The sequence below is a fragment of the Hetaerina americana genome, unplaced genomic scaffold (genome assembly GCF_022747635.1).
Source record: "Hetaerina americana unplaced genomic scaffold, ioHetAmer1.1.p SCAF_6, whole genome shotgun sequence".
Lineage (NCBI taxonomy): Eukaryota > Metazoa > Arthropoda > Insecta > Odonata > Calopterygidae > Hetaerina > Hetaerina americana.
In genome coordinates, this window is record NW_027287205.1 from 65,749,110 (window position 1) to 65,774,528 (window position 25,419).

Sequence of the window (25,419 nt, forward strand, 5' to 3'; positions counted from 1 at the left end):
TAAATACATAAAATGTTGAAATTAGCATCACAAAAAGCTTAGGAGTAACTTAAGCTCATTTAATTAATCTTTCCGCCATTAACATGTGAAGACGATTTGGGAAGTTCAATAATAACGAGGAAGAATTTTTTTTCAGATTTGGATCAGATGGTATATTCTTAATGATAATTCCAATTATTGTATGACCTAAGCTCCTACTTCATACTCCTTGCATCATTTACTTAGGTTAAATTATAGGTTGCCTCTTACATAAATAGGAAAGACGTCTCTTTAGCGAGAATTTTGAAAATGTATTATTAGCCCCATCATTCTATAGTAGGAGAGTCGTGGTAGTCCAGGGGTAGAGCATTGGTCTAATGACCAATGGGCCCAGGTTCGATTCCTGGGCAAGCCTCTCTGGGCACCCTCAGCTCTTCGCCCAAGCTATGTGATTTTTCCGGTACCAGATCTTCCTGGGAAACTATTACTGGCACAGGGAAAGGAACTGGCCTCCCTACCTTGATGTGTGAATTTCAAATTCTGTCAGGCTTAATACTGGGTGAAGTCTACCATTACCTACCAAACCAACCTTTGTGTTGATTAGTGCGCTCATGGTTTCCTAAAGTAGGAGAGGTCATGTAAATAGAATTAGAGAGATTAAGATTAGAGCAGATAGATTTAAGATGTCATTTTTCCTATGAACAATAAGGGATCAGAATAATATTATCCAACTGTGCTTGGGGGGAAAACTATTTTTATTTTTTCATTCTTAGTAGCCTAGGGTGGTGGCTTTATCGCATAGCATTAGTTGTCCTCTGAGTTATCTACAGCTCCTCTCATGTGTTTAGAGAAATGTATCTAATTTAGATACCATAGTGTATGAACTTCTATTTAACTTCTATTCTATTTATCATGATTCTCCTTATTTGAACTATTTTATAGAAATATACTTAACAAAAATTGTGAGAAACATTTTTGATGTTGCATGCCTGGTGTGTAAGCACCCCCTTCCACACGACCTAGCAGTGGCTTGCAGGGTACCATGTAGAATAGTGATGTTTAAAATACAAGGGTAATCCCAGAAGTACCCAACCCAATAAATGAAACACAAAAATTTTGGAAAAAATGTATTTTTCAACAATCTCCTTTCAGCTCTATACACCTTTCCCAGCGATGTTCAAGTTCGATGCCCTTTTTATAACAAGAACTGTCTTGCTCCTCAAAATAGCTATTAACTGCCGACATAACTTCTTCATGGTTGGAAAATCTTTTACCACCGAGCCATTTTTTCAAGTTTGCGAAAAGAAAATAATCTGAGGGGGCTAAATCTGGCAAATAGGATGCATGAGGTGGCAAGTCAAACTTTAATTCAAGACTTTTGGCCATTGCAATGACGGAGTTGTGAGCTGGTGCATTGTCTTGATGAAACAACACTTTCTGCTTAGCCAAATGCTGCTGCTTTTGCTTGATTTCTTCACTCCAACATTGTAATAAGTTCGCATAATACTTGCCGTTGATAGTTTTTCCTTTTTCAAGATAGTCAATGAAAACTATCCCACGCGTATCCCATAAAAGATTTAATTACCTTGCCTGTAGATGAAACAGTCTTCGCCTTCTTTGGAGGCAGTTCTCCCTTTCGAATCCATTGTTTTGATCGTTCTTTTTTCTCAAGTGTGAAGTAATGGACCCATGTTTCATCCATGGTTATGAAATGGAGCAAAAATTTTGCTTTGTTGCTGTGAAACTTTGCTAAACACTCAATTGAAACATCTTGACGACACTGGTTTTGCTTGTGTGTCAGCAAATGTGGCACCCATGTTGCACACAGCTCTCTCATGTCCAAATTTTCAGTAAATATGCGATGTACTGCACTTTTTGAAATGCCTATTATGTCTGCTAGCTCACGCACTTTCAGTCGATGATCATCCAGTATCACTTTGTGGATTTTCTTCACCGTTTCTGGAGTTGTCACCTCATTTGGTCGACCAATGCAATGCTTGTCTTGACAGCTCATACAGCCTCGTTTTAACTCTGCTACTCAATATTTTACTGAGGTAAACGACGGAGTAGACTCATCCAGAGTAGAATTCAGTTCAGCTTTTACATTGGTTGGGCTGAGGCCTCTCAAATAAAAGTATTGTATCACATAACGATGACCAATTTTCTCCAATTTCAATGAAAATGTTCACTATTGATGGCTGCCAAACAAATACTAAACAACGTGGTACCTTCAAACTTGAAACTTATAGGTTGCACACTTTCTAATATAGTGATATTTTTCAAACAACCACCGCCATCTCTAGGTCAGGCCAGGTACTTCTGGGCCTTCCCATGTAGTTGGCTTTGTTTTGAAGTTCACTCACAGTGAGTAGTAATGCAGTCATTACAATGCCCACATTATAGCTGCGGTGATCAGCATCATCCAGCTTACAATACCCTAGTGGTATTTAGGCAGCCTAGAATCAGCCATCTTGTGTCTCAAACCATTACTTAATTCATCGCCTGAATCAATAAGAATGCTTCAATTCATAAGATATACATACGTGTATCACCATGTGAGATGCTGTTTGCATTGAATTCCCATCATTATTTGTAAAACATCTGTTTGTATAACTTGTTTTGAATTTTTTTTTTAATGTTGACACTTTCTTTCTGACTTTAATACTCTACATAATTTGCTGTTAATCTTTTACAGAGGGCGGTAATTGCAGTGAGAGTAAGAGGAAGGGCGATAGGCAGGTAACAGGATATTTAAAAGTTGAGTCAGTAGAACCATTACACACATTTGTAGTTTTACATTAGTTGAATAGTAACTGAATTTGGTTTCTTCCCATAATTATTCTTTAGCCTCCATTTTCATTTTTAATCCACACACACACCAATTTCGAATGTGTGATGATAGTAAATTTATTTGAAAAATACCCAAATCTATAAGTTCAGGTATTTAAAAAGTAATTTCAATCAAGTGCATTTTTCATCAGAATACAGCAAAGAAATAAGGCTCCCTTTTAAGGAGACCCTCAGTATGGGCTTCACAGGTTTTTGTAAAAGTTTCTCTGAAATCAAAAACTATGTAGGAGATCATTCAATGCCAATTGGAAAGTGCAGTGTTTGTCCTAGTCTAGCTAAAATATCAACGAGTACAATATTAAGTCCAGGATGATTGAATGACATAATTTATTGTCAGTCATTGACACTTTTCAATTAGAGACATAGAGAGAATTTGAAAGGATTTTACGGCCAAAATCTCCCAGAGGTAAAATAGTGGGATGTTTGATAAGAGTTAAATTAAAAAGGCAAATTCAATGAAATATAACAATTTTATTGCTAATATCTTATTCACATGGTAAAAAATAAACTATGTACAAATTTTCTTTTATATTTAGCATACTCTGGCAAGAGTTACACATGTTAGATTAAGTTTTACATGTTCAACTGTTATGACCTTACCTATGATACCACCCCAGAGGATAAAAGTAAGTTTTTGTCATTGTATATAAATTCATTCATCCTCGCAGTCTTTTGGACCAAAAGGAAAGGCATGCGATGTTTAATTTTTCACTCAACCCATTCACTCATTTTACACTCTGAATAAGTATAACAGATGAAAAATGAGCCCTTCCATGATTATTCATTTTTCAAGAACCAATTTTTTAAACTCCCCAACTTTTTCATTATTTACAAAAAAGTTATCTCAAAATACTCTCTTGTAAAAAGGCTGCACAAAATGTTTTTTCTTCTGTAAATCAATCAAATATGAACACAATAAAGTCACAAAATGATCCACAGCAGGTTAAAAAAATTAGCTGCCTACCTACTCCACACTTTTTCTTTGTAAAATAACTCATAACACCTATAGAATACATGTTAAAATTTAAGGAAGGATTCGGAGGAGACAAACATGTCATAGCACACCACACTTAACACTCATTCACACCTCTTCTCGAAAAAAATTTCTTGTGCTCAAACAACTTTGCAAAACTCACTTGCCACAGTTCGAATCATATTTTAGGTGAACTTTCTGGGCACGCAGCACAACATATAGTCTGAGCTATAGCACCACTATGCCATCTCAATCTTTGTTGATCATGGTTTGAATTTCACGAGGGGAATATTTTTGGAAGATAAGCACTTGTCACAAACCCACTCAGCATACACTTCTGCAGTCAATAACTGATACGCAGCTTCGGTGAGACCAGTACAAACTCTGAAAGAGAAATCAACAAATTTAATTCTAGATACGAATTCTGTACTATTAATGCCAATTATTAATACTAACTGCTAATGTACCATTTTTGGGCATAGAAAAAGTATAATTTAAATTACTAAAAACAACTTTACAATGATATAAGAGGGTCCCCTATTATCACTACGGGCAAAAATTTGGAGTCATAATTTTATCTTAAGAATACAACCGTGAGCTAATGCCAAGATGATGGTTAAAAAACATTCACTATCATAGCCTATTATTCCTAGAATTAAGTATGTAACAGCATTTCAAGACATCCTATCATCCATTGTATCTTCGTTCTTTCAGAGTTCCTTGTGCTTATAACTTCCATCACCTACTCCTTGCTACTTTTCGTTTATATTTCTTCAATTCAATGGTCCATTTCATTATTGTCTAAAGAAGAGCATTGTGTCTAAGGGAAGAGATCCAATTAATTTACACTGCCAATATCTTTCAGGGGTTCCATCATGGCACTCACTTCCCAAAGACCTTCATTAGCCGACTAATTTTATTTTTATTATTCTTCCCATTCCTATTAATCATCTTATCTTCATCTCTACTATGATCCAGGTTTCACAGGCTGAACAGGTTAATTCAACACCATGCACTTGTGGTTAACTCATCTTGGGATCTTCACTGGGTTGAATCCAACATAGTTGCCGACAATTTGAGGGCATACCTGTCAATTGTCTTCAGGTGTATGTGAAATTTTGGGTTTTTCTCACAAATAATTTGCCAAGAGTCAGGCATCTTCAGATTGGTTGGCCGTTAATTTTGTATTATGCTGGCGGACTGCTATGAGACTGAAGGGCCATAGACTTTCAGAAATGGACAGCTGTGAAATATTCATGTAGCCAGTCTGGATTATGTCACACCAGGTGACACAACATGAAATTAGTTTGCAGTTCCAAACATGTTTTGGGAGCTGCAAACTAATTTCTTATCTCTCTGCCAAGTGCCTTTGAATCTCAATCAGCTCATGAGCTCCATTTTTAATCCTTAGGGAGGATGTGCAGTACTTATTGGACAAAATTGCTATTATGTTTAATCTAAGAGGTGTTTAGCAAAGAGGGAAATCCCCTATGAATGTAAAATCCCATGATCCACCCCTCCTCTCCTCAAGGGTAAACAAATCCAATTGTTCTACGTAGCAGTCCGCCTGTGGCCCTCACCCTGCCATAAACCTGGACCAAACCTAATGCTTAGTCATAAGCAAAATGCCATTGCCTCTTCTTCTCTCAACTCAGAAAGTCATGACCCCTGACTTTGAAGTCCCGGAAAACTTAATCCCCCCTCTCTCCTCTGTCCAAAGGGTACATATTCAACAGATGTGCCTGAACTTGTACCTGATAAGTTGGTGAAATTTGTTGTACCATAAAATAAAATCCGTGGAAAAATACAAACTCATGGACACCAAACATTTCCACGAAGTGAAGCCTGAAAGGGTGAAGTATATTCATGTTACAACATTTAGTTCTGAAGATAATGGACAAGTTGTCCCATGAAACATCAGTAGCAATGGGGGACTCAATCCAGTTCAGATTCCTAATAGCAGTTATTTCCACTGATAGGAAAGGTTTCTTCAATTCAGTATCCTACCCTTTTAGCCAAATGCAGTCTCATAAGATAGTGACATTTTTTCCATCTTCAGCACTATTTATCATAACTTTCAATTAGTTGTCACATTCCCTGCCTTACATAAACACAGCTCCATAGTAACATGATATAAATAATCTCTGCTGTAGTTTAACCTTGTTCAGACTACAGGCATATTTGGCTGCAGGCTCAATGATTGGTGCTTCTTATCCATTATAGATGATGTCCTTGTTTTTTTTTAATTTTTTCCCGTAATTCACTGTTACCTAAAACATATAAGCTGATTTGATAAATTTATACTTTCAGATTGATACTTTTCACAGGTTTAAAATGACCTGACATTCCAAGTGTCACTTCTAATTTGGCTGAAATACTTGATGGATAAATGAATTGCCTCTGCCAGGAGATCAAGTTGTCTTAGACATTTCCACTAGATACTTTGTTCTGTTGCACCTTTTCCCCATAAAATAGTAAAAATGACATTATTATCCTGAGAAAGAGCAACTCTTTAGAGTGATAATTTCCTGTTGTCTTCCACAATCAAGCCCTGCAGTTTTTGACAATATTTGCCTTGCCTGCATTGAAATGAGATTTGCTCAACTGTCCACTGTCATCTTACATGGAGGGCTGTGGCTCCTTCCCCCCGCTTTTTGATGATCAGCAATAACAAGCATGATGCCTTCATAGGCAATTTTGTCCATGGAAACCTAATATGCCTAATGTGACTACTTTTAGATAAAGACTATCATTTGGGCATTATCACATATTTTGCAGCCACCTTCTAAAACTACAGAATGACCCACCATCCACACCTCCATGCACGCATTTTTGAGAACTTTTAAGTTCAGCCATGAGCAAGCAATACTATGCAATTTATAACACAAGTAGCCACAAAATTTTAAGAGTGCAAAACAGCTAAGGCTCAACAGTTAATATATATATTAATATCCTATTATCTCATTTACACGATAATTTTAAATTAGGATATACAAATGTATGAAATCTGGTATAATGCATAAAATATTTTCGTAAATAATCATTCTTACCTGTGAAACCAAAAATTGCAACCCGACTCACAAAGGAGAGCTTGATCATTGTCATGTACTTCTTTGTGACAAATGCCACATGGATAAATGGGTGGTGCATTAGGGTTTTGAGGATTGAAGACCATTGGTTGATCAGGTGGATAGACCTGGCAAAAGACAAACAACATGAGATTCATTACATCATGAAAACAATTTAAATTTTACAAAGAATACTACTAGACTAAAAACGTTATGCCAGTCAATGTTTCTCCGTAGGAATTCTTCACTAAAAAAATTGTGTTAAGGATTTATTATTTCTATCCATATACTTGTTTTTAGCAAGAATTTATTCGGAAACAGACCAAGCTAATCATTTTAAATTGCCAACCACACTATAAAAACGTAAACATAGTAATCAATCCAAAGGTTGGTTTGGCAGGTGCCCAGCGCCTTGCCCAACATTGTGTGAAATTCACACATCAGGACTATAATCACCATAAACACACTTAGATAAATACAAACCAACACTCCTAGATAAAAACATACAAACATTCCTAAATAAATGACATGCATTTCAAAATCCTAAGTGCCATTTCTGAATTACTAACAAGAAAATTAAGGTAATGTTACAATATTTTGAGGCATGGATACACTTGTCATTTGAGAGCAATAGACAAGAAACATCTTATTCTAGCTCACGGTAACTATCATGATTTTGTAAACATTCTGGTCAAGTAGAATTTTGAAGATTCACTAATGCTTCAGTTACATCACGCTTTGCGGCCTCTTAACTTTACAATTTGAGATACTACATGGGTTGTTCAGTAGAGGGATTCAATTAAGCAAAAAAAATAAATACATTTATACAGGTCGTTGGTTTGTCTCCCTGGCCACATATACCCTGTCTTCAGGTGAATGTTACTAATTTGTACACACAGTACTTGTGTTCATCTTGTAATCTATTTTTAAGGGGCATTTAAGAGGGCACTGGACATCAATTGAAATTGGTAACATCAAAAATTCACAAATACCCATTCATATAGGCTAGAGTGTCATTTTTACTTAAAGTTTGAGACATGGGTGAAAGATATCATGTTAAGTTTTCTGATAATGCATTTGTTGTACAGAGCATTGAAAATTAATGAAACATATACTTGAATAATTGCATCTGGTCATGAATAATTTGTTGGTCGATTATTTAGGACAGCGTAATAACATGAATAAATACTTTCCAAACTCTTTCCTACAGATGATACTATTCAATGAATTCCTTTGCCTTCTCATGTGACCTTTAGAGTATTTATTAACAGTTCACAACTATCAAGTTAATTACAATTAAGTGCAGTATGCCAGGCCAAAATCTATTAGAAATGAAGGAATATTAACATAAAATAGTGACTTATAACAGAAGCTAATACTGTTGGCCACAAAAATATTCTTTTTTATCATCTATCGAATGGAGAACAGATGACAAAAAATGACACCAATGCCTCAAACAAGAGATCACTGCAGTGATATGATATTATTAATTTGATGCGAACAGAATTAATGAGGAAACCAAATTTAAAACCTGTATAATAACTAAATGATAGTATCACTTTTCCACAGGATAACTAGTGTAAAATTGTCACTACCAGTTCTTTATTATTCTGAATTCTACCACATCACACCTAAAAATATTAGATTTGTAAAACCTGTAAATTTTGAACATGTTATTAACAGTGCATGGGAAGTTCTACACTTTCTAGTTCATGTCCCTCAACTTTTATGTTTTTCCTAACCTTCCTATATGCTAAGAATCTAATAAGCGTAGCTTTCTCACTGTTGATTGCCATCACGTATTTACCATACTAATATTGCAATATCTCAAAAACTTCCAATCCAAGCTTAACCTCTTGCCTCAACAACTAACGTCCCATGCCATTTGGAACTAAACTCCATATTAAAGTTTTTACTACTCCTCTTTACATCATTACTCAAGGTGCCAGGCATTAACACCAGCCTATCTGTTTATGCTCCTTTACCAAATGCGGTTGTCAACAAAATTCACTGTGGTAGTTATAAGAATAATATTTCTAAAAATTGTGAGGCAGTAAGTTGCAGTGGAAATGGTGAAAATTGTGTAATTTGTAGTGTGCTAATTAGGAAAATGAAGAGTTAAATGAAAGCTCCTAGAGTGATGACATGTGGTTTTGCAAAACCTGCAGGATAGCCGCAGCCCGCAGCAAGGTAAAGGAAAATGTATCACCCCTTGAAAAGTAAACAAAAATCTGGAAGTGTTGAACTGGACAGACTAGCCGCACAGGAACTTTTGAAAAATATGACATATTAACAGTTGTCAGGCGTAAAACAAAATGTCAGTGAGAAGGAAGAGTTCAAGCACTAAGTTTGGCAACTAGAAGGTAAACTTGATTGACTTAAACAGCTAGAGGGAAACAATGTATATTAACTTTAATCTGTGTATGAAAATAAAACCAAATAATATATGATTGTAAATGATAGGTGATATGCCAATAGATTATATTTAATTTTAAATTGGAAGATGCTTAAAATGGTCATCACATGAAAACAGGAGGAAAACTGACATCTGGACGAACTAGTCATTTTTTGAGTTAAGGGAGGGAATTAAAAGAGGAATAAATTCCTGCATGCATTCAAAGTAAAGAATTTCATGATGAATAAAAGAAAGGTATAAATATGTCAAATATAGGGTGTTCCAAGCAAATGTAAGAATATATACAATGTTCCACAATTCATTTACAATATTCTCCTTGGAGCATACACTCTCAACGTTCCAATTGTTCTAAAGCAATAATTGGCCACTTTAAAACAATTGAAAATTTTGAATTGTATGCTCCACTGACAATACTGTAAATGAATTTTTGTACATCTCCCACTCCCCAAGAACTGAGCTCCGGATGAGACAAACACCTACTCTCCCTTGATCTCCAAAGTATGCATGGTCTTGTTATTATTGACCATGCACAGCTAAACCCCCAGGTTGCTTCCCCATTTTACAAGAGTGCTCCCTATGGAGGTGCTCCTCTGGCTTTCTACCCTTCCCTCCATTACACAATCCCATACCAACAACCTCCAAACAATGCCTTCACCCTCCTAACTGAGAGTAACATATATAAACATGGACATCTGTAAAAGTAGTACCTAATGATACATTTGAACACTGAAACCAAGGTTGTTTCTAAATAAAATTATTCTGTGAAACTACAAGGCCATAGTTTTTCATTAAAAAATATATACTTTGATGAGAACCTAACTTCATGCAGAAGTGCTAGGAGATCATGGGAAGCAAACCATTACAAATATGCATGGATTCACAATAGAAATGTTTACACGAGGCTATACCAAAACTGTCCAGTACGGTCGATCAGGTCTTTAGAAGGGATTCCAAATTGAAGATTTACGAATGCTTTAACTATGTTTGCTGAAAGAACGTTAATGCTTTACTGACGAATACTGCGTCTTGCTATAGTATTCAAATGTGAGGGTTTAAGAAGTAGATATATTCTAAAGATCTACTTTGGCTTCAAACTATAATGTTATATGTATCACTGAAATCAGCTTAAAGGCATACATGGATGGTTCTGAATCATTTGATGATAGATATTTAAGAGTATATAATGTTGACAGGGCAACTAAGGTGGAGGTGTTGAGGTAGCAGCAAAAAAAAAAAATTATATATATATATATATATATATATATATATATCAAATAGAATGTTGGAAATGTAGACAAGACAAGAATACATGTATTTGAGTAACCTTTAATGGCCAAAATAGGATACATATTTTGGTCGTTTACTTTTCTCCAGGATTGGAACAAGATTTATAATAAACGTACTTCAAAAAATTATTAGCAATAACATTCATTTAGAAGATATTTTCATTATAAGCTATTTCAATAACAATGTAAATAGAATGGTGGATTGCTGGTTTTAGCCTTAACCCAAGTTAAAATGATGCAACAACTCTCATCACAACGGTACTTAAAGATAAACATAATCTATATTAATGATGTATCCTTCACAATTTGCATGCAAACAGCAACACATAATATATGCAAAAAATCGATTCCCTGTCATGATTCCTTCCATTTCAAAAGAGGGACCTACCTCAAGTTTTACTAATGCCTAAGGAATGGAGACTGGAGAATATGAGAGAAATTACATGATGTTAATGAGTCAGTCATTCTATTTTATTTTATTAATATAAAAGAGTTAATGAATAAGTGTATCCCTAAGTGTAAGCAAACACCAAATATTATCCAGCATGGAACTCGCTTGATTTAATTAAATTAATTGAAAAAGAAACTAAGATATTATCTATCTATCGGTTGGAAACACAGACTATGAATAAATCATATATCCCTACAGTCTACTACTATCTACTGCAAAATATTCATTTAATTTTACCAGCTCACTGGAATTCCTTCTCAAAATACCCATAGCATAAAAATATATTCAGGTAAACCTACAAGCTCCATTCTAATACCTTAGCATTCATATGGCACAACATGCACCCATTCTGTTTCTAAAGGCTAACTGATCTTCTACTCAATTGATCTCTTCTCCAATCTTCTATTAATGATTCTAAATAATAATGTCGCCCTGCATGAAATCAAACTCATACTGCTACGGGAATCAATACTGATCTAACCAAGTCTCCCGACCAAATTTTTTTCTCTCACGAATGCTACAAATAATCCCATGAAAACCCTTCCTCCCTCATTTTCTTAAATATTTGAGCGGAGTTGCAGGGATGTCATGTATTTCCACAGCCTTTATCTATTTTACTGTCTTTTTAGTAACTTCACCAATGACAACTCGGGAATGTGCTTGAAGATAACTTCTAATGATGGCTAAGGACAGATTTTCCTCAATGCGATAGAAATTCATGGCCATTAGATTTTAGCCAATATGTTAGTCTTGACTACAGATTAATCTGATCACACTTTTTGTATAAGAGTCAACATAATGCATGGACAAGTAGAACATTACTGGCCCCAATACTCTTCCCTGAGTGCGTCAGAAATAGTAAATCAAACAGATTATCATTCCCCTTTGTTTGCATTTGGGAAGAATGGCCTAAATCTTACTCTTACCCATCAACTTAACCAGGGTGTCTCCCCTCCGAGTTAGCCTGAATATAGGCTATCCTTAGCTATGCCATATTCTCTTTCCATGCCTAACCTTGTTGGCTTAATTTCTTCTGGGCCTCCTAGTTGACCATAAGTTCTTCTGAATATTTCATCCATCTCTCTTGGATCTTTTCTGGTTGAACAAGTATTTTACCTAACCCAACTCATCTCTGATTAAACACATTGGCCTAAAAACAACAACGTCATATAGTTCCTCAATGTTTTCTTTCCATCATGCCAGAATCCCTGCTGCCTCCAACTTTTTCCCAACATACGAGGGTCATCCGGAAAGTAGTACCCGTTCGTGAAATAAAGACACAAAAGTAAATATTAACAAACATAAAAAATTTTATTTGAAAGAGGATACTTTAAACTACTTCTCAACATAATCTCCAAGCAAATTAAGGCATTTGTCATAACGTGTGACAAGTTTCTGTATTCCTGCTGCATAGTCCTTCGCCGCCAGCTCATTGAGATACAGGGTCACTCCTTCTTTAAGTTCTTCATCGCTGTCAAATCTTTTTCCTGCCAAATTTTTGCATAATGCAGATGGTGTTTAACAATTTCATGAACAATTGTACGAGAAACATTGGGAAAATGCTCACAGATGTCATCAATTGTGACGCGCCGATCGTTCCTCACGAATTCGTCAACTGAGCTCACCAGTTGGTCTGTAATGACAGACGGTCTCCCCGAACGCTCATCGTCGTGTGTGTTCCCCCTCCCCATGTTGAAGTTGCGACACCACCGCCGAACAGACGACTCGTCCATTACATTGTCTCCATACACCTCCTTTAATTGGCGATGAATATCACATGGGCGAACGTTTCTTGCATTGAGGAATTTAATCACTGCCCTCACTTCACAACTGGCGGCGTTCTCAATTTTTTTAAACATTGTAAACAATCACAGAAACAACACAGGCAATGCTAGCGTCACGCAACTTGGCTCAGAGAAGGCAGACAAGCCACTGAAGCTATCTGACCTCGTCCAGCGGCTACTCGCGTCGTCAGCACTTCATGCGGCACGAACGGGTACTACTTTCCGGATGACCCTCGTATTTATTTTAGTGTTATCGATATTCTTCCTTAAACCACAATAGTTTTTTATCTTTCTTTACAACATGTCCATGTCTTTGTAAACTCTTCATATTCATCTACTACAACTTTTACCATTTTTCTTTCACACAATTTTCTCCTTAGTTAGTAAATATATTGATCCCTTTCACAATTTGTTACTTACAACATGCTTTAATAGCAATTACTCAAAAACCTACCTCACTATTATGAAAAATTATTCAGAGCAAAATTTGCTGGAAATTCTCCAATATAGAGGAAAGTCCTGACAATCCTCGCCACAAACACTCCTGCTAGAGCTCAAATGAGGCAACAAAGTTGATGTAACGATCTATGTAGCATATTTTGGTCCCTGGGACCTATTCAAAACTATAGAAAATGCATAACACATGCATATGTGTACATGTAATGTCAATAAAATTATGCTTTTCAATTGTTCCCGGCTCAACTTTGTGGAAATTCATGTTAATTAAATGAAGAATACAATGTATCTTTCCACTGTCCTTTATTCACGTACAACTAGTTTCAATGCTCAAGCGTCATCATCAGGTACAAATTAATCAAGTTGCAGTCCATTTATATTCCTCATGAATGGTATATGAATGGCCTGCGACTTGATTAATTTGTACCTGAGGATGACACTTGAGCATTGAAACTAGTTGTACGTGAATAAAGGACAGTGGAAAGATACATTGTATTCTTCATTTAATTAAAATTATGCTATTTTAACTAATTCAAATGGAAAATTGAATGCACACTAAAATTTGAGAATTAGAATTGATAAATATATAAAGAAACTCAGCCAAAAAATGTTAACATGAAAATATAATTCATGCCAAGAATGAATTCTTTCATCATGTTTCATTAGAAATCATGTCCACGTACGCTACTTACGTAGACACAGAAATACAAAGCTTAAAAAGTTGCCTCATCATTATATGGTGGTGATTGCATTATATGGATACAATGCTGGGCTACTGACCAGATGGCCAGGAATCGATTCCCGGTGACTTAATTGGACACCGTTTGGTTCATCGAACCTATGCGATTTTTTGGATACTAGATCTTTCAGAGGGACTGCATGTGGTTGATGAGAAGGATCTGGCTCCGGCTACCCTGATGTTTGAATTTCACATTCTGTTGGGCTTAAAATTAGGTGAACTCTTCTCTCGGGAATCAAAACAATTTTCCAATTAAGCACTCTGGTTTGGTTACAGGGCAAATTACCATAGCAAAACTACAAGAAAAAACTGAAATCCGTTCACCCTGAAATTTTATCACATCAATTCGTGAGGCAAATTTTAATTTGCCAAAACTTGAGTCTTTGGAATTATGTTTTTTTGAATCAGAAATTTGAACTCTGCCAATCAAGTACCATATTTGGTAACACCAGGACTATCCATAAAAGAGCTTCTACTATGGGGGAGGTAAGGAATATGCAAAATTAGGTTTGAGAAGATCAACTTTAGCATAGATAGTATACTCCTGGTGGCGCTCCCCTTTGGTTACCCAGAAACTTATGTTAATTATTGCAATAGTTCACAGGAAAACTAATGGGGGAATTTATTAATGGGAGAGAGCTACGAGATATGATATAGAAAGAGGTAATGACTTTTCCACTGACTCTTATGACGTAGACCATCTAATTCACGAAATGTGCTGTTGCATGGGCAAAAACCAAATTCTGCAAAAACCCAAGTGTGTGAAAGGCAGTAACCAATACTGACACTCCCCAACTTATGACCATCTTAATTGCGATCATGCCCAGTTATCGCTTACAATTTTTAGCTTTAAGATCCCATAAAAATTTCATTTTTAAACCCTCACCAAAATATTTGTGAAGTCTGGCAATATTATCTCCCATCGAGAGGGTTTACCACGGTGATTCAGGATGATAGATGCATGATAATTTTAGCACACATGAAGATTTTATGACTGGATTAGGACAATAACTGCCTGATATACTAAAGTACCATGATTCCACCCATCAGATTTCAAAATATTACAAAACAAAAATAAAACATGTGGATGCTACCAACAGAGAGTGCTCGGGGGAGGGTGGTACCAGGTAAATGCCAAAAATTGTTGCATTTTAATGCACAATTATCAGCTGACTCCATTAAAAAGTTACTCTCACAGGTTCTCCTGCAGTATCTTGGAATATGCAAATTCTCATTGTGTTATTAATTTGAAAACAGCTGATTAACTCTGTTCAATGCATTAATCCATAAAAGCTTTGTTCAAATCAAATGGAATTCAAGATCAACAGACCAAATTGTATCGAGTCATCAAAACAAGAGCTGTAATTACCATAAAATATTTTAGCAACATCAAAAAATTATGCTAAATATTAGTGTGCACATGTTTTGAAAGCAGATAGTAACAGTTAAATACATGGGAGAAAAGCAACAACTGAAAATTACAACAAAAAACTATACCATTTCTCTGAAATTAAGCTGCCATTTACTTAAATATGAAATTGAATCTTTTGCTACATTCATAATGAAAATAAATAACATTCATGGGAGAATACAAATGAGTATGTATAACCACTGTTTTGTTTGAATTTACTTATGGATTAACACTGACTTCATTGATGGAGAAAATTCTGTGATATATTTTATTTAAATCTGATTATTTCATATATGAATGGGATTATTTTATATTTAAATAGATTCATCTTTCACTTGGAGACTCAAATGCATTTTAAGGAGTTATTACAAATCATTATTGAGTTAGAGTTCTCAAGAATTAACGTGAACAATATTACACATTCCATGCATCAAAACCCCCACACGATCTAGACAACCATTGGCACCATATAGCTTATATTAGCAAGGATTTTCTGTATTAGAAATGTGTGCAATAGATGAGATAGAAATTTTCTCTTTTAATTTACAATTACTATACTTCTTCTCGCATATAGGGTAAAAGTTTCAGAGTAAGAGGATTCCAGTCCTTTTTAATTACCTTTATTTTTCATTTACCAGGTAGAATGGGTAATCAGAAAATCACACAACTTGGTTTAGTCTGATGCTTCTAAAAGTATCAACCAGGGCTTGAAACCTGGCATCTTTTGGCTGGTAACCTACCACTGTCCCCACTGGGCTACCTTGCCAACAATTTGAAGGGGGTTAAAAGAGAGACCATGACTCACCTTCCCAGCAGAGACTGGCATTGGCCTTGGACCCATCCCCGGATGGCCAACAAACCCGTGAGGATGCGGCGATGGGCCGTGATGCGAGTGGCTTGGATGGCTGTGGTGATGTGGGGGCACAGAGTGGTGTGGGTGTCCGTGAGGCGGGAGGGATGGCGGGGGACCATGGGGTTGCATCGAGGGTGGTCCGTGAGGGGGCATGGAGTGCATGCCCACGTGCTGAGGCATCCCGCTCACCATACCGCTGCCCATCATCCCCGGCGGCCCTCCCCCCATGTGGTTCGGACTGTTGACTGGATGCTGCACCATGCCCGATGGGCCACTCATGTTGTTCATGCCTCCGCTCATGGGTCCCATTCCCACGGGTCCCATCGCCCCCCCTGCTCCACCCATGTGATGATGGTGGTGGTGGTGGTGATGGTGGTTCATGTGATTCTGGGAGTGAAGCATTGAGTGCGTCATGTTGGGAGATTGCTGAGGTGGGGTATCGTCAAAGGGGTTTGAGGCCACTATGGTATCACCATATCCTGTTAAAGATAAAAGAGCGCAAAATGTTACTGAAGTGCCCAAAGAGGCATTAAAAATCAAGGTTTTTCACACTCAACTTTGCAAAACTTCATCTTAAATAGAAAAACAGAGGAATTAAATTTGGACTTAATATAGTATGATTGGCTTCATTTCATAGGTAACAAATTTAGGTAGAAAACATTGTACTAGAAGATGCCATCCATGCGTAGGCAATGGTTTCACTGTACTACTTTATCATGAAATCTATAAATTTCCATTAATATACTATTTAAAAAAGTTGTTATCTTGAATTTTGACATTCACTACAAAATCAAGGTCGACTTCCTGCAAAGAACAAATTATTACTAGGTCAAGAAATTATGGCTAACCAAAATACTACAATAATGTAAACATTGTAAATCATTATATAACAACAATACATTGTAAAACACCAAAACTCAAGGCATAGGACTGGTTTGTAAGATGTGGAAAGGGATCACCAGTTATTAATCCTAAGTCAAGCTCATACATTTGGCATGAAGGAGGGGTCAAATGGATGATTTGTTAATGTAAGATGATTGGAAGGCAGCGTTTACAGGTAATTCCAGGGTTCAAACTGGATTAGCAGGCATGTACTCATAGTTTAAGGTTGTAAATATTATGGTCAAATACCAGTTCACACTGCCAAGATATTTTTTAGCTGGACTGTCCGCCAATAATCAGAATAAGTTTATGCACTGTTTATAAGATTTAACAGGCCATACTATGAAATTGACTGTTTTGATTAGCTTGTAAAAATATTTACTAATGAAACTTTCAGACATTTTATTACTTACAGTGAAAATCCTGATTCTACGACTACAGACACAATTCCTGTTGATTATGGTGATTCAGAGAGAACAATGTACAGTAAGAGAATACCTCATCATATAATTTTTAAGTATTACCTGAATTATCAGGAGCGTTGTCTGATAAATATACTACTTTAGGTGATATGCTAACTGCTATGCAGGTTAAACAATGCCTTATTCCTTATTTGTATTTAGGTTTAAAGAAGCATGTGTATATTCACTATGAATTTTCTGGATTAAAAGCAAATCAACAATGACCTTGTCTTTTATTTACACCAATGTGTTACTGTTCCTAGGTAGTGGCTGATACTTGCTATTTCTTTAAGACTTATGGCAGGGATGTAAGTAATCTGTCCGAACCATCTCATTGTCAGTATCGGCCGTGAATAATTAACTATTATAACAAACTTGAGCAAAATTAACGATTTTAAAACCATGCGTTCAAGTGAATTATACTGTAATCATCAATTCCTCTACCTGATTTTTAGAAAAGTTTTCTTCCCATATACCTGTTAATCCTATGTTTTTGGCTAGCAGTGATCTATTTTGAGATTGCAACTATGATAGGACAGATGATATAACCATTTGACAAAGCAGTGTGAATTACCTCAGAGAATGCCATTATAATGGATTATAATTGACATTTTTTTATTATTTATCATTCATTATTTTCTTTGGAAATTGTAAAGTAAACATGCCCTTCATATGCTTTTGTCTTGCAATAGCTAGCTTTTATTATACCTCATCTTCCACTACACTGCAGTCAAGTTTCAGCCAAATACCCCTCATGGTTTCATTTTCATAGTCCACTAATGCAACAAACTTTTCCCTGCTTACAAACATGGAAAACATTGATTTAACAATTCTATTTAAAAAGCTTAACACCGAAAGAAATCAAAGCTGACTGAGTTGGACGAAGTTCATGGCACACCAGCTCCTGTATTTGCTACTGTTTACAGGGTAAATGAATTTGGGTAAATGAGTTTTGACATAGCCATTCATCCAAGAATGATGAATATTATCTGGCATTTGCAGTGAAAGTAACAGCTCAGAAATGATTGACAAAATCTACGATATGTTTTGAGTTGATTGACAAATCCAAATTCGCAAAATATTTGAGGCCACAGGCATTTCACAAGGTATAGTGTTTTCAATTTTCCAGGAAAAATTGGGTAAAAACAATTCCAGCAAGATAGATGCCATGTTTGCTCTCAGTGAGGAGTAAACACATTCATGTGGTCATTTAGGAGGCTGGTTTGGCACTTTTCCGCCAGAATCCAGAAGACTTTCTGTATTGATAAATAACTATGGATGAAACAGGGACACAGTACTACACTCTAGAGATAAAGGAACAGTCAAAAGTTGGTTTTGAACATTGATCCAGCTCAAAAGAAGGTGAAGATGGTGAAAATAGTTGATAAAGTGATGACAACTGTGTTTTGGGATTCATGTGGAATCCTCTTCATTAATTACTTTCAAAAAGAACGAATAATAAACAGAGAGTATTTTATGTTGTTATTACACTGGCTGACTGAAGAAATCTAGAAAAAATGTCGCCATTTGGCAAAGAAAAAATTCTCTTCCATCAAAAAAATTATTATGTAAACACCTGCACAGTTTTTATGGCAAAAATTAGGGAATTAAAGGTAGAATTATTGTAAATTCCACCACATTAACCAGATGTGGCCCCTTGAGACGTTTTTCATTTTCAAACTTTTTTTTATGTAACAGGAAAACAATGGAAGTAAAATGGAAAAATCAAATAATTAAGGTTTCCAAGATGAGCATGAGAAAAAAGTCTAATGAACACTTGAGGACATATTTTGAGACAAAATGACATGATGAAGAACTTTCCAAGAAACTGCGGGAGATGCTGTGACAACAACTGTTAACAGAGTCATCCGCTAAATGTGCATTACATTGCAACAATTCAGAATGTAAAAATAATTCGCCAAGACCATGATGAAGAACATTTTTGAAGTCAATACGAATGAAGAGAGCTAATGAGCAAGAACACAAATAAGATAAATAGAGGAAATAATACGGTTGACTGTATGAAGAGCTGCAAAGCAATTTTAGGAGTTCAGACCATTGACATAGATGATGTAAAATGTCCAAATATAATTTACTTTGGCAGTTCATATAAAGAAACCTAAGGTAACTACCCCACTTAATATCAGAGATGCATTCCTAAAAATATGGAAAATGAGTGTGCTATGTGAACGTAAGAAGTCCTCATAAACTGTGTAATTAACAATTAACAGGTGCAAGAGATTAAAGACTAGGGCAAAGTATACGTGCCAACTGGTTTAATAAAACCTTTATGAACCACATTACCAAGGGAATCAGGAAGACATTTGAGAGAAGGAAATGGAAAGATCATGAACATAGAATTAAGAAGAAGAAAGTACAAAGAGCTAAATAGTAAACTATGGTGAGAAACTAATACGGCAAATGAAATAGGGTAGGAGTGGAGTAGCACAAGAATATGGAGAGTTTATAGAGGAATGGGGAAAAGGCCATAATATACAGAAAGACGAAGAACCTGTCATGATTTAAGAAGCACAATTAGAGATGCATACAAAAATTCTGAGACAGAAGGGACCCTGGCAATAAAGAAATAATACATAGAGGAACTCTATAGGACAGATATTTGACCTAATAGCTTAGATACAGAAAGGGAATGAATTCAATTGAAGGACCAAAAATAATCAACTGTGAGATGGAAAATGCTTAAAAGAAATGAATTAGAACAAGGCTGAGAGATATATACAAATCACTTTAGGACAACATAACAGCTGAGGAAAACGGAACAGTATTTTTGATGAATGGATTTGACCTGAAGACTAACTAAGATCAGAATACAGGACCCAGAACTTTGATTTCCGATGCAGCAAAGATATTACCTATGATTATCAACAAAAGAATGGGGAAGAGGGCATATAATTAATTACTCAGGTGAAGAACAATTACAGTTCAGAAAGGGTGATTGCACAAGCATTACCACAACTGACATGGGGTCATTAGTATAAAGGAATAGAAGATAACAGGATGCATTTGCATGGCTAGTAGATTTGGAGAAGGCAATCAACACAGTTAATTGTAAACTTCGGAAGTTGTGATCAGCAACAAAGATGTTAAAGTGGCTCAAAATTTACACAGCACTGACTAATGGAGGAAAGCATTGAAAAGGAGTGGTCAATAGATAGTCTTATATCACAAAACCTGTGCAAGAATCAACAAGGTAAGTAAAAGTAATGAATAATGAATTGGGTAAGAAATGTCTAACATAAAAATTAATTTGATATCAATCGTGCTTTATCGCACATACACACGCCAAAGAGTGACCTTAAACGGGTTGGTAAGAGGTGTTGACTCTGTGTAGCAGTTGTATTTCCATCATAGTAAGCTGTCGATCTAATTGGAATTGGAAAATTACATTAAAACGTGAGACATAAATTGGAACTGGATTTACGTAATCAGTATAATTAATGAATCTATCTAGGTGTTGATTTCCCTGCTGTCATGATTACACCTTAATGGAAAAAAGCATTAGAATGAATTCTCCCAAGAGTAATTCAAGTTTAGATTAGATAAAACAAAGTTATGGGAATAGGTAGAATTAATGAACTTGCATCAGATTTTCCTTAATAAAATGCAATTAAACCATCCCCAACTCTACCTTGATCAGCTGTCATACGTTGTTTAGAAGGCTGCATGAACTTGGATTACACTGCCATCATTGTTTTCACAGACAATAGTTTCGCCAGAATTCCAGCAAGCACTTTCAGGTCAGAACCTGCCTAATGTTCAATCTGAAGAGGCTAGCAGGAATGCTGGAAGAACTGTTGTTGTCAAAAACAATGAATGCAGTAAAACCCCTATTGAAGGAATAGATACTTCCCACTCATATGCAGCACTTATGAGGAAGGAATTTTGCCCAGGAAATTTCATTTGATCTATTTTAATTTTTATTGTAAAAAAGAGGTTACTACATACTTAAAACAAAGGTTAACAATAGCAGAGATACCTACCTAAGCAAAATTCAGGTATAGAAAGAGAGTTTTGTCTGATGCCAGTGTGGTAGACAAATTATAAACTTACAAATGAATTACACAGGTAATTACACAGATGTCACAGGTAAGGGTAGCACAGGGAGAATCGGGATAAGAAGTGATACGCAGAGAGTGAGAGAGGCTTGAGATGGGAATAAAAGTGAGCAGTGAAGAGATTAAAGCCAATTAGGTTAGCAGATGATCAATCGCAAGCAATAGCATCAGGGTTGCAGCTATTATTGACTGCTCTAAAGGAACAATGTCAAAGACATGGGATGAAGATTGACCAAAAGAGAACAAAAGTAATAAGGTTATTATGAAGTTGGAAAGCTATACTGCACATTTAAATAGGAGGTGATAAACTACAGCAGGTAGAGAGAATTTAGTATATTAGAGTGCTATTTTAGAGGAAAGCGGGCAAAGCAGTGGGGACACCAGGAAAATAATTGAATCAGCAAAAAAGACTTCAATAATAAGAAAAGGATTAATGAAGTATGAACATGAGAAATAAGACAATAGGCATTGACATGAAGAAAAGATTAGTAAGAACTTGAATAAAGAGCGCAGTCTGTCTGAATCTGAACTAGAGGCAAGACAGTAAGCATGAATTTTAAGATTTTTGAGATTTGAGTTTGGTGGAGAATGGAGAAAGATTAGTTGGACAGAGAGATAGACAAAAGCTCAAATGATAACAAGAGTGGGTAAAGAGAGGAAGTTGGGGTGAGAATTCCGAAAAAGACAGAGAATTTGAATGGAAGATTTATAGAAAGGTGGTGGAATGTGATCAAAGTAAGCTGAGTAAGAGAAAGTGGGGTCGAGGAAGGAAGAGCCTTCTCAGACAGGCAAGTGTTATGAAGAAAATGAAAAAGGCAAAAAATATTAAGCATGGACATGTAAGACCTTGCAATACCATGTAGACAATAGCCATTTTTGACAGTCCAAAAACCTTGAATAGACATCAATGACAACCACACATTTAGGCATTCTCAGTAGCCCAACCACAAAGTAAAAATGTAATATGGATTAAAGTCAAACTCAAATTAGTTGCATTTGATTTCAGACACTACTAAAGTTGAACTGGCCAAATATTATCACAAAATAAGCCGACTGGGCACATGTCTTAAAAATACCATATGCAATCAAGAATTTCCTGACCCTTGAAAGGTTTATGACAATTTTAAGATACTACCACTGATAAAAGACAGCATAAGCCTTACTTAATGTCTTTATAAGAGTAAAGGCCAACCATGTGTAGCATTCCCAAAAACAAGGCAAATCACCTTCCCCAGCTTGTGTACATTTCTTGAACCTGAATCATCCATGAAGCCCTCTAAGCCCTATACAAAAGGATATGGCAAAAGTGTCATTTCCATAAGTTGCACCCCTATGCATGTCTGCCCCTTGAATACCAAACTATTTCATGGTCTGAATGAAGTGTGACTTTCCTGACTCTCAACCTACTCTTCGGTTAAGATTAACAGAACACCAATTTACTTCAAAATAACATTATAACGAAAAATAAACACAGTTCAATTCAGCGGTCTGTGGTTATTATCTAAGAAAAGTGCAATAATTTTAAATGTCCATTGATATGAATAATTTCAGCTTTGCCTATATTTCAAAGAAATTAAATTCCTCATAGACAAGTCCTACTTGCAATATCAGTCTCAATTTAATTAAGTGAATTATCACAGAAATCACTGCCACATAACATATTTTTGTTTAAGTTAGTAGCCATGGTGCATAAAATGAACTCCTTGGCTTATAAACCCATGTATGGGTTTATATGTATATGGGTTTATATGTATGAACTCCTTGGCTTATAAACCCATATATGCTTATGTATCTAAAATGCATCAATATTGAAAACAAAAACAAAGTTTTGCTTGATTTAACTTATATTTACAGTTGTAATTACTGTATAATTACTCCATAAAATCATATTTCTTTGAAAATGTTATAGTTCAATACAGAATTAATATGAACTTTGCAACTTTCCCCAGATCCCCAAAAACTTTAATTTCTCATAGGTAAACACCAACTGGTATCATTAGGCAAATTGACTCAATTAAATAAATGTATAATTATTACTGAAGATTTAACTGCCATAAGAGATATTTACCCATTAAAGAACGATTGTACTGTATAAACGACGGGAAATTGTTGCAATTATCTCATCGAATTAAAAAATTGGATCTTCCAAAGATACCTCTAACCGATTCAGATACCTTTGATTATAAATTTCTTCAAATACCATGAAATAGAAAACCGCTACAATGAAGTTCAAAACACAACTTCATGTTCTAGATAATATATCTACACTTTAGACCAGAATGGCACAAATAAGGATTAACTATTACCCAAACATCAGAGAAGTACGTAGAAGTAAGAAGTCAGTAGAAGCTGCTAAAGTAAATGATCTCCAACAAATGTGAATACTAGGAATGCTTTATGGCATTTTCCATGAAAGCATGATACACATGCTATTTCAAAAATTGCCGTTGCTTGAGTTTTGGTCAAAGCATCGAGAAAAAATTACGGCATAAGTTTGAAATTAAGTCACTTCCAATCATGCCATAATATAATTGAGCGACCCGTCTCTTGAGACTGATAGATGTACATATTAAAATATTATACCAATTTCCTGACGACTCTAGCATGGGAATCAGCAGAAAGGTGAAACCTCTAACCTGTAAGAGGCGGTGGGAGTAACTCTGACATAACAGGGGAGGTTCGAACAGGAGCAGATGAAGCCGCAGCAGTTCGTCTTTTTTTCTTGGGGTTTCCTGGACTTTCGGGAGTTCCCCTGCCTCCTGCAACAGGCCCACTACATCCAGGCCCCATTCCCATTCCTACAGGAGACTTAAATTCTCCAGGAAGATTACCTAATGGCAACCTAGAAACAAAAGCGTGCGCTAAATGAAACAAATGCATGGGATAACTTAAACCCCAAAGGTGAAGACAATTTGAAGTAAAAGCTGCACTTACCCACAGGAACCAGCCATTATCTTGTCATTCCTCTCATCATGATAACAAGGGTTTCTCATAGGTGGTGTTCCTTGGCCTTCACCCCCGGGATACTGGAAATAAAGGTGGTTCCTAACCCTTGACATGCTAGAATGAAAGCCACTTGTTAAAGCCAATGTTAAGTTTATAAATGTGAAAAAGGTAAAATTTTACCAATTACCTGACAAAGGGCGCCATTCCTGCAGCGTTATGGCTCATGTCCTATTTACCGTTCCATTCCTATATGGCAACCCCTCGTCCTTCAAACCCAGTCTTTGGACCTACAACACATCAACGTTGAAAACAAACACTGAAACAAGTCTTTCTTAATAAAACTACTATGTTTTTCTATTATTAACTTTCTATCAAATCTCACTCAAACGACAATTTTCTATTCACAACAACTCCTCAAACTTATATAATTTGAGCACTAATTATCGACTTGTGTTAACGTGCAGGACACGTTATGACTTCAAACTACCACTAGAGATCACACTACATTGTCTAATCGAGTGGCTTACATCGATGGGTCTAAAGAATGTGATGCCGATTCGGTTCCATTTGTCACTTCCTTGGCATGGACAACACAACCAGATCAAAAAACTTGAATCTAATCACAATGTTACATACATCATCGCAACTTGAGTTATCGATTATAAATGCAAACACGGATAATAATATCTTGATAAGGCAACACTTAACAACTACAACAATTGTATCAAAGAACAGAAGAAAACTCGAAATATATATGAATTGTATTCAACACACGCCACTTTAATGCA

The 25,419-nt window shown here is 35.9% G+C and overlaps 1 protein-coding gene across 1 annotated transcript; it reads right to left on the reverse strand.

The window, feature by feature from the left end:
* Positions 1-3,280: 3,280 nt before the first annotated feature.
* Positions 3,281-25,396, reverse strand: LOC139695030 (protein pygopus-like). The gene is made up of 7 exons (XM_071593619.1): positions 25,159-25,396; positions 24,819-24,918; positions 24,620-24,745; positions 24,322-24,527; positions 16,219-16,745; positions 6,853-6,998; positions 3,281-4,186 (listed from the first exon to the last, which is right to left on the reverse strand). Exons 2-7 carry the CDS (start codon positions 24,854-24,856, stop codon positions 4,066-4,068), a joined length of 1,164 nt encoding a protein of 387 aa, XP_071449720.1. The 5' UTR covers positions 24,857-24,918; positions 25,159-25,396; the 3' UTR covers positions 3,281-4,065.
* Positions 25,397-25,419: the final 23 nt, after the last annotated feature.